This window comes from Ornithorhynchus anatinus, chromosome 14, assembly GCF_004115215.2.
Source record: "Ornithorhynchus anatinus isolate Pmale09 chromosome 14, mOrnAna1.pri.v4, whole genome shotgun sequence".
Lineage (NCBI taxonomy): Eukaryota > Metazoa > Chordata > Mammalia > Monotremata > Ornithorhynchidae > Ornithorhynchus > Ornithorhynchus anatinus.
The window spans coordinates 50,355,028-50,367,788 of NC_041741.1; the positions used below are offsets into that span (position 1 = coordinate 50,355,028).

General features: G+C 51.6%; 1 protein-coding gene across 1 annotated transcript in view; it reads right to left on the reverse strand.

Moving 5' to 3' along the window:
- Positions 1 to 479: 479 nt before the first annotated feature.
- The window catches only part of TBC1D22A (TBC1 domain family member 22A), a 180,941-nt gene continuing 168,659 nt past the window's right edge, over positions 480 to 12,761 (reverse strand). Inside the window, exon 13 of the mRNA XM_039914009.1 lies at positions 480 to 3,263. Coding sequence (XP_039769943.1) covers positions 3,135 to 3,263 — 129 coding nt within the window. The 3' untranslated portion in view covers positions 480 to 3,134. The remainder of the gene's footprint in view (positions 3,264 to 12,761) is intronic.

Sequence of the window (12,761 nt, forward strand, 5' to 3'; positions counted from 1 at the left end):
GGTGCTTACTCTGTGCCTGGCACTGTACTAAGCACACTGTGGTAGGTACAAGCTACTCAGGTTGGACACAGTCCCTGTCCCACACTGGACTCACGGTCAATCCCTATTTTCCCGATGAGGTAACCGAGGCCCAGAGAAGTGGACCGACTTGCCCAAAGTCACACGGCGAATGCGTGGCGGAGCCGGGAATAGAACCCAGGACGTTCTGACTCCCGGGTCGGGGCTCTAGCCACTAGGCCATGCTGCTTCTCGGGGACTCGGTCGCTGTCTCGCACTGGGGCTCCCGACCTGAGCCAGGCGACGGGTCTCAACTCCATCTTGGAGCTGAGGGAAAAGCCTCCCGTTACCTTGTTTCTCGGAGCGGAGTCCTCAGCGGAGAGTGTCCACTTCTGGGCTGATCCTGTCGATCCTTCCCCTGGGTCAACAATGAAACAGCGGCTGGCCGACCGGCGGACGGCTTAAGAAAACCACGCGACTGCACCGTTTGCACTGTCCGTTTTATTTCACGGTTTCGAAGTTAAACACAAGCTCATAAGCTCTGCTGTAAGAAATTAGATCAGTAAAGAGGAGTTCCCAAACCCATATTAGTTATGCGACAAAGAGGCGTAGCCCCCATTCAGGCTCCAAATTCCCCGTCAGCTTCTTTACACATTTAATTACACTTTTAATCCCTTCGAATCAAATAACGGAGGCCTGGTATTCCCTATATTGGTTTTCTCGTTGGGATCGACGACGCGCGATTTTGATCGGACTGCTTTTCGGACCCAGATATTCGCATTTCAGAACCCGATGTCGACTACGTTTCTTCAGGGACGTCTTAAAAGTCCCGTCCCCGGGGAAGATATGTATAAGGGCCATTGTCTGGAGAGAAAGGGGCAATTTCTATTTAAAGCCAACAGTTTGGTTGGGACGGAAAGGCACCTGAGCCACAAAAACATATTTCCTTTAGAAACTTTTAACTCCCTTGGGTTAAATCAAGGCGTTATAGACTAGTGGAGACGAAGCCACATGTTAACTGGTCTTCAAATTCAAACCACACCGTCTCCAAAGGAAGCGGAGAGCGGTCCTCGAGGGGACGCTGCCTAGCACTACTGACGTACGATATTTTCCTCGTTCGTAGAAAAACGATACGGACTACGTGCGCGCCTCTCCCCGGCGGAAGGTATGCCGTAGAAGACTGGAATTTGGAGCACTCGGTGGGAAGCACGGTCACGGCCTAAGGCGTTTAAAAAAGACGACTCCGTCGCCGCAACTGCAACTTCACGTTCACGGCACCTGACATCCGCGCGTTTCTTCGAGCCGCCTCCTCGTGTGACCTGGAACTCCCGGATCACTTTCTTCATAAAAAAGTTCACTATAAAAAAAGTCACCTTGGCTGCTCTGAGTCTTTTGCTTTCACGTAGAGGGAATCTTTGTTCTTAAAGCCAAGATCTGTCGACAGATGCTCTGGGGGTGACAGCTTCGGTAATAAGAGCCGGTTTCCGTGCATCTGTCAGTCACGGCGTGACATTCCTTGTAAACAGAGAGATCATTTCCGTATTATATTATCATTACCGGACAGAAGACGAATGAGATCGTGGAGACCGGGCCAGGATTTTGAAGTGACTGCGGATTCTCCCTCTTGCGGCCACAAACACTCCGGCCTCTCCGGTCCCCGGACTTCCGACCCGAATATCGATCCCTGTCGTCGGCCCAGACGAGGAGATGAAATGCGGTTAGGCTGCGGGTGGTGTTTCCCGTCTGTTTTGCGGGACGTGTTCAGAGTTGTCTTTTGGGGGATGGATCATGACGTCTTAGGGACGGAGAATGGCGTATCTCATTCTCCCCGCCGCCGGAGTCTTGTCCGGACATTGGGAGACTCCAAAAGAGAGGAGAGAAGGAAGACCCGCAAAATGCAGCTAGTCGAAGCTCAGGACGGAGAGACCGCGGTGGGGCCATCCCTCCGACAGCATCGCGGAAGTGACCCCCACGACACCCCGGGAAAATCTGCCCTAAAGAGATGGCCCCCTTAAACCGTAGAGGGCCGGTTCTTCCAGCATCCCTCGGGGCCAAGCTAAGGTATTAAGCCAAGAGCCCAGGTACGTGCGTCGGCTCCGAGAATAGATAGCGCAGAGTCGAATAAGAGGGAGGGAGATCATGATTCTTTGCAAGACTTTGATTTCTAGCTTGGCTTAGATTTTTTTAAAAAGAGGTGGGGGTGGGGGGCACCTAAGTGGGTTCCGCCCCCGGTCCGGGAAGCCCGGTGGAATACGCAGTAATCTGTGGCCTTTCTGAGAAAGCAATTCTGTCACAGAGTCCTTCGGGAAGAGGCTGTGGAAGTCACGTAGTAGGCTTCTCCTCCAACACCAGAGAGCAGACCGGGACCTTGCTGGCCATCGTCGGGCGGGGAGGGGGGTCTCGGTTCCTTCTCCCAACCGCTGGAAATGGAAAAACGGGGCCACGGCAGGGAAGGATGGAGTCGGGACTTGAACCGTGAGGCCCCTGAGAGACAGCACGTTCGCCCAGCCACTTGGATGAATTCTATCCCCCCGACCGTTACACCGTCTTCTACGAAGGAAAGCTTCGCGCCTCTCGTTTTGAGGCACCTCCCACAGGGTGGCCAAGGCAGCCCCGGCTATTTATCATGGGAGCCTAGAGCTTCTTTTCAGCCGTCGATCTGATTCTCAGCCCCATTGGAGAAGCAGACTTCCCAGGTTGGGAACGGGGAACAAAAACCGGTTCTGAAGAGCCGGGGTCCCGTCCCGCCTCCCTCCCTCGGCTGGCCGTGACGCCGCTGCCCTTAGAGAGCGTTTTCTTCCCGGACGAAGGATTGAAGGACCCCGTCGGCTCTCGGGGGGGGGGGGGGGGGGAAGGTTTGGCCCCGGAGTCGTCACCCCGCGCAGAGAAACAGGCTCTCCCCCCGGCCCCGGGTGTGGAAGACGAGGAAGGCGAGACTTTGCTCTTAAGTTAAAGGCGAACTGTGGAGTCCCTGCCGGCTGCCCGGAGCCCGTCCGGCTTCCTCGGAGGGCCCCCCAAGGGACAGGCCTGAGGGGATTTTTGGTAGGGGCCGAGAGGTGGGGGCTCCCGACGGCGGGCGAAGACGGAGACTCCGGGGCCGAGGAGGTCCGACCGGAGCTCCGGAGCCTCCGACGGCGTCACTTCTTATAGTGATTGGGCGCGTCGGCGAAAGCGAACTTGAGTTTGTAGGCTTCGGCGAGGAGGAGGCTCACGTCTTCGTTCCCCCAGGACATTGTGGGCAGGTTCTGGAGAAAGATCAGCAGCTCCTGGAAAACAAGAGGGTCGCACTTTGAAGAAGGGCCTGACTGATGATCGGTTCCAAACTGGGCCGGGTGCAGCTGTTCCAAGACGCACGCGTCCGTTCGTTCACTCATTCATTCAGTCGTACTTACTGAGCGCTTACTGTGTGCAGAACACTGTACTAAGAGCTTGGAAATACAATACAGCAAATACACATCTCATTAGGACGTTGAGAAGCAGCGGGGCCTAATGGCTAGAGCCCGGGCCCGAGAGCCAGAAGATCTGGGTTCTAATCCCGGCTCCACCACTAGCCTGCTGTGTGACCTTGGGCGGGCCACTTCACTTCTTTGGGAATCAGTTCCCTCATCTGCAGAATGGGGATTCAAAACCTATTCTCCCCCCTAGTCTGCAAGTCCCATGTGGGATCTGATGATCTTTCACCTACCCCGGCGCCCTGTACAGTGCTCGATAATTCAATACCTGTTCTCCCCAGCTTATTTAATGGTATTAGTTAAGCGCTTACTTCGTGCCGGGCACTTTACTAAACGCTGGGGTAGATAGGCGATAATCAGGCTGGACACGGTCCATGTCCCACAAGGGGCTCAGGGTTTTCATCCCCATTTTACAGATGAGGAAACTGAGGCATAGAGCAGCAAAGTGACCTGCCCAGGGTCCAACAGAAGGCAAGCGGTAGAGCCGAAATTAGAACCCAAGTCCTCCTGACTCCCAGGCCGAGCAACGGTGGGGCTTTGGGGATGAGACGGGGGACGGGGAGCCTGACAAGCTGAGTTTACTACATGACCCTCCGTATCCCCATCTATCACGCCAACGACTCCAAAAGGGACAACCCGCCACGGGGAACTTGAAATCACGGCGCCGAATAGCATCGTTCCGTTCGCTTTTCCCTTCTGAATATTCTCAAGTCACTCCTAAATCCCCGGGACTCACAAAGCTTTGGCTTTGGATGTCAGAGTATCAACATCTGCTAATCAATATTTAACAGATAACTCGATAGGTCTATTTAAAAGCTACTAAAATTAGTTTACAAATTGCAAAAGAGCCAGGACGAATAAATTAATACTGACAGAGATAAAAGACTCATTTGCCTGCTATTATTATTCTCTTCCCTTAATAGGAAAGGGATGAAACAAGGACCGGGGAGTCTGAGCATGAATAAGGGAACCAGGTTAATTAGTTTAATTTACTTCGCCGTCCACAGTCAGACTTTTAATTTGGGCGGTTTGGCTAGAAAACCGAATGAGGCCCATCACTCATCGAGGAATACCCTCCATCTGCCTTTATGAAGAGTGCTTTGGTGCTAAATTGCTAAGGGATGCATCTTGAACTGGTTGCGGGAGGCTCAAGGAGGATGATCTTTCCACTAGGTAGAAATAATGAATTTACAGGGAAGCAACACCGCGTGGTGGACAGAGCCCGGGCCTGGGAGTCAGAAAGTCCTGGGTTCTAATCCCACCTCAGCCACTGGTCTGTTGTGTGACCTTGGGCATGTCCCTTCACTATTCCGGGGCCTCAGCGACCTCATCTGGAAAATGGGGATCGGGACTGTGAGCCCCACGTGGGACCGAAACTGTCCAACCTGATTTGCTTCTATAATGATGTTGGTATTTGTTAAGCGCTTACTATGTGCAGAGCACTGTTCTAAGCGCTGGGGGAGATACAGGGTAAGCAGGTCGTCCCACGTGAGGCTCACAGTTAATCCCCATTTTACAGATGAGGGAACTGAGGCACAGAGAAGTGAAGTGACTCGCCCACAGTCACACAGCTGACAAGTGGCAGAGCCGGGAGTCAAACTCATGACCTCTGACTCCGAAGCCCAGGCTCTTTCCACTGAGCCACGCTGCTTCCCAATCCATCCCAGCTCTTAGTATGCTGCCTGGCACATAGTAAATGCTTAACGGATACCATAATTATTATTATCATTATTACTGTTATTTATTCTGGACCATTTCTGGATCATGTAGGAGCAGCATGGCTTAGTGGAAAGAGCCCGGAAGGAGTCACAGGTCGTTGGTTCTAATCCCAGCTCCGCCACTTAATAATAATAATCATGATAATAACGATGATGTTGGTATGTGCAGAGCACTGCTCTAAGCGCTGGCGTAGATAGAGGGTAATTCGGTTGTCCCACGTGAGGCTCACAGTCTTTCACAGTCTTTTACATCCCCATTTTACAGATGAGGTAACTGAGGCACAGAGAAGTGAAGTGACTTGCCCACAGTCGCACAGTTGACAAGTGGCAGATCCGGGATTCGAACCCATGACCTCTGTCTTAACAGCTGTTTGACTCTGGGCAAGTCACTTAACTTCTCTGCACCTCAGTTTCCTCATCTGGAAAATGTGGATTAAGACTGTGAGCCCACGTGGGACAACCTGATTACCCTTGTATCTACCCCTGCGTTGAGAACAGTGCTTGGCACGTAGTAAGCGCTTAACAAACACCATCATCATCCTCATTTCGAGATTTCAGCAGGTTCCCGAGGAGGGGCTTACACACAGGAAGAGCTCGATAACTGCGACTGAATGAAGTAGACGGGGGAAATGAAATCCCGGCTGAGATTCAATTACTGCAAAAATAGATTTGATGTACTCTGCTGGCAGGCCATCCAGGGCTAGGGGATGGATGATGATCTGTTTCTAATAGGGAGACTGTAGTAAAACAACCATCTCGAGTACTTATGCTTTCTCAGAAAGGTCAGAAACTACTGTAGCGGAACGCAATCGTCTCGCGGATACTTCCGGAATAATGAGCGAATCTGCCGTCTTTAAAGGCCTCCGGCGGGGAAACTCATCCCTTTGAAGTCTTTGCTTTCCAAAACGGAAGATGAAGCTCTTCTCGGCGTCCCCCGTTAGCAGTGGAACGTTCTCCCTGTAGCTCCTAGAAGCCCCGACCTTCCGCTGAATGGCCCTCCTCCTCCCTCCCTCCCTTGGAAGTCTTTGATCCGCCATTTAAAGACAGCTGGATCCCGTGGGACTGTTGGAGTCCGCCGGTCCCGGATTTCCCTGGACCACCCAGCAGCATTTCTGGAGAGGAAGCTTGGGAGTCAGAAGGATCTGGCTCCGCCACCTGTCTGCTGGGTGACCTCGGACAAGTCGCTTTACTTCTCTGTGCCTCAGTTACCTCATCTGTAAAATGGGGATTCTGACCGAGCCCCCAGTGGGACAACCTGATTACCTTGTACCGGCGCTCAGAACGGTGCTTGGCGCACAATAAGCGCTTAACAAATATCACAATTATTATTATAACGACAGTTACGGTATCTGTTAAACGCTGACAATGTGCCAGGCTCCGTACTAAGCGCTGACGACAATCAGGTCGGTCACAGTCCCTGTTCCTCACAGGGCTCCCGGTCAAGGTATTAGAGGCGGGGAAGCTGAGTGACAATTAAAAGAAATAAAAGAGGAAGACACGTTTCTGGAGAGGGCGTCCCCCCAGGGGCGGGTGACGGGGTTCGAGGCGGCGGTGGACGAGATCGACTTTTAGCCTATCTCGAGTCCGGAAAATGAGCCTCCCCTCAAGCTCTGACAGTTCTAGTGGGCGTGAGGCATGACCTTTCCCGTCCGTAGTCAGTCTCATCCCTTCTGTGGATCCGCTGCAGTCTCGGGTCTCTTGCTCCTCTGGCTGAAAGGTCACAAGGTGTGATAGAAAGGTTAAAAAGAAGATAAATAAGAGTGAACTTTTCACGGGCCATTTTCTGGCTGGGATCTCCGTAACTCCGTCCGAGGCTCCAGAGCCGAGGACGACCTGGGTAGATTTGGCCCGGACGAGGGGGGTGCCAGAAAATCAAGCCGATGGCGGTGGAAGGGGAGAGGGGGAGAACTCTGGTGGGGTAGATATGAAGATACAAACAGTGGATCTCAGAACACAGTGCTCAGCACCTAAAAAGCACCGAACAAATATTAATAATAAATAATTGTGGTATTTGTTAAGCACTTACTATCTGCCAGGCACCGTATTAAGCGCTGGTGTGGATGCAAGCAGATCGGGTTGGACACGGTCCCTGACCCGCATGGGGCTCACAGTCTCAATTCCCATTTTACAGATCAGGTAACTGAGGCCCAGAGAAGTGAAGTGACTTGCCCAAAGCCACAGAGCAGAAAAGTGGCGGCTCCTGGGAGACTGATCAATCCATCCATCGCATTTAAGGAGCGCTTCCTGTATGCAGAGCACTGTACTGAGGGGTTCAGGAGAGGATGTCATAACAGAGTTGGTAGACAAGTTCTCTGCCCACAAGGAGCTTCCTGTCTAGAAGAGAGCAGGATGCAAGGAAAAGAAAGGGAAAGTCCCTGCCCAGTGAAGCTCACGGATTCCCGCATCCGAGACCCAGAAAGGTCTCCGAGAGTTCACGCGGTCCATCCCCTTGTCTGCGGGCAGGCCATCACCGAAGACATCAAGATTCCCTTCCGAGTTCCACACCTTTCAAATGAACCGGATTCCTAATCAAGTCCTGTTTGGTGACCCCCGAATGAACACTGGACTCAGACTTCTTAGTAGATGCCTCTCGGCAGAAAAAGAGTAGTAATAATAATAATAGCATTTGTGAAGCACTTACTATGCGTCAAGGTCTGTTCTAAGCACTGGGGTAGATACAAGATGATCAGGATGGGCACAATCCCTGTCCCACATGGGGCTCGCGCTCTTCATCCCCATTTTCCAGATGAGGTGACTGAGGCCCAAAGAAGCGAAGCGACTTGCCCGAGGTCACCCAGCCGACGAGTGGCGGGGCCCGGATTAGAACCCAGGTCCTTCAGACCCCCAGGCCCGGGCTCTGGACGACTTCCAATCTCAGGTCCAGAACCTGGCCGGGAAAAGGATGACTTGGGCCAGTAGGAGAAATAGAGAGAGGAGGAGCTCACAGCCTACGAGGTCAATTTGTTTCGTTCAGCCCCGGAGGGGGTGGTCTTTAAGAACACTCTGTGGATGGGTTTGCGGCTCCTGTTTTCCTGAGAACTAATGGCTGGCATCCATCATCGTTAAACACGCTCATTAAGGGCCGGCATGGGGGGGTGACCCCGGGTCGGTGCGCCTAAAAGACCGGTCTCCGAATGGCCACCTGTTGAAAGCGGGAGACTGAGGAGACTGGCTTCTAATCCCAACTGGACTAGTGGCCCGCTGGGTGACCTTGGGCGAGTCACTCACCTTCTCTGGGCCCCAGTTTGCTCACCTGTAAAAGGGAGATTAAGTCTCCCGACCCCTCAGATGGTGAACGCCGGTGGGACAGGGACTGTGTCTGACCTCTGCTGATTTTATTCCTTTCCCCAACATGGTCCTTGACAGGAACTAAGAAGTTTGTCCCTCTCGCCGTCGACCCCTTTCTCATGTCCTCCCCCTAGCAGGGAACTCCCTCCCCCTCCACATAAGCTCCGAGAAGCACCGTGGCTTAGTTGGATAAAGCCTGGGCCCGGGAGTCAGAAGGTCAGGGGTTCTAATCCCGACTCCGTCACTTGTCTACTGTGTGGCCTTGGGCAAGACACTTCACTTCTCTGGGCCTCAGTTATCTCATCTGGAAAATGGGAATGAAGACTGTGAGCACTATGCGGGCTAGGGGCTGTGTCCAACCCGATTCACTTGTATTCACCCCAGTGCTTAGTACAGTGCCTGATGATGATGATGATGTTGGTATTTGTTGAGCGCTTACTATGTGCAGAGCACTGTTCTAAGCGCTGGGGTAAACATAGGGGAATCAGGTTGTCCCACGTGGGGCTCACAGTCTTAATCCCCATTTTACAGATGAGGGAACTGAGGCACAGAGAAGTTAAGTGACTCGCCCACAGTCACACAGCTGACAAGTGGCAGAGCTGGGATTCGAACTCATGAGCCCTGACTCCAAAGCCCGTGCTCTTTCCACTGCGCCACGCTGCTTCTCGTTCTCTGCCTGGAACATAGTAAGTGCTTAAAAAGTACTATTATTATTATTATATGCCGGACTACCACTCTCACCACCTTCAAAACAATACTAAGGTCACAGCTCCTCCAAGAGACTTCCCCGATGAAGTCCTCTTTTCCCCGGCTCCCTCTCCCTTCTGCGTCGTCTATGTAATTCGACCTGTGACCTTTGGAATTTTGATATTCACCCCACCCCCATCCCCTCAGCACTCAAATATCATGTAACTTTATTTTTCAGGATTAGAACCCAGGGCCTCTGTCATCCAAGCCCAGGCTCTTTCCACTAAGCCACGCTGCTTCTATTCCATCTTTCTATCTACAGCTTTCCACCTACAACTCGCCGTCTACAATCCGTTCCGGACGGCTTGTTCATAAATTCAACCAAATCCCTCTTGGACGCAATTCCTTCAGCCCGCGCAGCTTCCTGGGAGAATCGATTGCATCTGCTCCCGATATCTGTGGAATCATTTTTGTCTGTCTGACTTCCCCGGAGAGCGTAAGCTCCTTGGAGGTGGAGAACATGCGCCTTGCGTCTGGTGACCTCTCCCCTCAGTGGGGACGAGGGGACATCCACTAAAGCGTGGGAGTGATGGGTTCGACAACTCCAAAATGAAATGCTCGGGAGCCATATGGAATGGGAATCCCATGGGAAGTTCTGCAGGTTGAAAATATCCAAAGGTTGAAAGAGGGGTTCGGATACATTCGTGGATGACGGGTGGGTAGGGTTTTTTTTGGCTTTGTTTTTTAATCTGTTATGGGTTAGTACTATACTTAGCACTTCTTAGACGCTCAATTAAGTACCACGATTACTGACAGATTACTCTCCCCGCCTTCAAAGCCTCACTGAAGGCATATCTCCTCCAAGAAGCCTTCCCTAAGCCCTCCTTCCCTCTCCTCCCACTCCCATCACCCTGACTCACTCCCTTTATTTATCCCCCCTCCTAGCCCCACAGCATTCATTCATTTATTCAATCGTATTTATTGAGTGCTTATTGCGTGCACAGCACTGTACTAAGCGCTTGAGAAGTACAATTCAGAAGCAAATAGAGACAATCCCTGCCCACAACGGGTTCACAGTCTAGAAGATGGGCTCACACACTTATGTCCATCTCTATCACATTTATTCACGTCTGCCTCCCCTTCTAGAATATAAACTCACTGTGGGAAGGGAACCTGTCTGTGCTATTGTTATAGTGTACTCTCCAAAGCGCTTAGTACAGTGCTCTACACTGTAAGCGCTCAATAAATACGACTGACTACCACCAAATGATGGGCAACACAGCCGAGACAGGGAGGGTGAAATGGCCGAGAACATTTTTGTCCTGGCATACGGGACTGACTGAAGTTATGGGCCCTCTCAGGGTGGCACCTGGAGTTTCAAGTCCTCTATTCATTCATTCAATAGTATTTACTGAGCGCTTACTATGTTCAGAGCACTGTACTAAGCGCTTGGAATATACAAATAGGCAACAGATAGAGACAGCCCCTGCCCAGTGACGGGCTTATAGTCTAATCGGGGGAGACAGACGGACAAAAACAATACTAATAGTATTAACATGTGTGGAGCTAATGATAATAATAGTGTTAGCAGCTAATGATGATAATAATAATAATAATAATAATAAAGTCCTCTACCAGTCTCGACTATGGGAGGGAGAGAGAAGCAGAGGCCTACGGGCTACCATTCCATTCCTAGCCTGGCCAGCGGCTAGCGAGCGGCAGGCCATCTGCTACAAGTCAAAACTCACCCGTGCTGGGCAACAGCGGCACGGGAGAGAGTCGAGGGCGGAGACTCGACTTTACTGCGCGGAAGGCGGCGATGGTAAATCACTTCCGGATTTTTACCAAGAAAACTGTATGGATCCACTACCAGAACGATTGCGGATGGAGAACGGGGCCTTCTGGGAGAGATGGGTCCGTGGTGTCGCTCTGGGTCGGAAACGACTCACGGCAGAGGACAAGACAAGAAGTTATTGGATGGGGGTCGGGGGAGCGAGGAAGAGAGTTTGGAAAGGGGAGGATTGAGGAGGAGTGGAGGAAGGGGCGGAGGAGGAAGGTGGAATAAGAGGCCTCTTGGGAAACAGAAAAGGATTCAGTAGCCGAGTAATTAAGAAGTTAACTTAAAACAATTATGGGCTCTCTGCGTCTGAAATATGAACAGGGTTATTATAAATTCGGAATACAGGGGAAAATAAGTAACATGAGTCATGCACGCGAGAAGGAGCGGTGACTACTAGGAAACCGGAGCCGGGATTTGGGAACCACCGTGAAAAGATATGGCACTTAGGACAAAATTGTGTTTTTGGAAATGAATTGCTGCAGGCAATACCCTCTGTATTCTATGGCTCAGAAACAACGTTCATGGGGCAGAATAGACGTAATGGTCTCTCGACAAATCCCAGACTCCATATTTATCTAATTGTGAGCTCGACGAAGACGGGCTTGTGGGAGCTCCCCAAGCCTGTGCCTGTATCCAATCCCAGTTTTGCCACTTGTCTGTTGTGTGGCCTTGGGAAAGTCACTTCACTTCTCTATTTGTGTGGCTGTCACGTTAGGGGACTTTCAGAAACCCTGGCCGACAACATTTTAAAATTCCCCAGCCAATAATGATAATCGGAGAAGCAGTGGCCGAATGGATAGAGCCCGGGCCTGGGAGTCAGAAGGTCCTGGGTAATAACCCCGGCTCCGCCACTTGTCTGCTGGGTGACCTGGGGCAAGTTATTTCAATTCTCTGTGCCAGAGTTCCCTCATCTGCAAAATGGGGATGAAGACCGTGAGCCCCATTTGGGACAGGGACTGTGTCCAACCTGATTAGCTTGGATCTTCCCCAGTGCTTACTACAGTGTCTGGCATGCAGGAAGCACTTAACAAATTCCATAAAAGAAATTATAACACGTCTTGAGAGCTCATTCTGGGCTTAGAGCTGGGGCTGGCTAGGAGGCAGTCTGAGAGAAATGAAAGAGGCCCCTCCTGCCCCCTGGCACCCTACCCTCCAGTAAATTAAATGATGAGTGGTCTATCATTTGAGGTAATCTTCTATTTACTAATTAGTTTGGTATGGTATTTGTTAAGCGCCTACCATTTGCCACATATTTTTCAAAACGCTGGGGAGATATAAGCTAAATCAGTTGGACACAGTCCCTGTCCCGCAAAGGGCTCATTGTCTTAACTCCCATTTTACAGATGAGGGAACTGAGGCCCAGAAAACTGAAGTGACCAGCTCAAGGTCACAGAGCAGACAAGTGGTGGAACCCGGATTAGAACCCAGGTCCCCCGACTCCCAGACCCGGACTCTTTCCACTAGGCCGCGCGGCTTCGTCCCCTGGGGTCAACCATCCGAACGGACTAGGTGCCCGTGAAGACGGGGGGTGGATTTTCTACATAAACAAGTAAACTCTCTCCCGCCGGGCAGCCCGGCCCCCTCTGTAATTAGCCTGTCTCTCCCAGCTCCGGGCCTCCAAATGAGATTTTTTCAAGACTCCGGCTGGTCCCCCGTGGAAGCCAGAGGGAATCAATCAAAGCTGACGGGCCCCAGAAGGGAGGCGCTGGAGCTGAACCATTGGTGGTGCCATGAAATTGAAACTCCAAATGAAACTTTAATGGCTGCGAAATTGGGTGA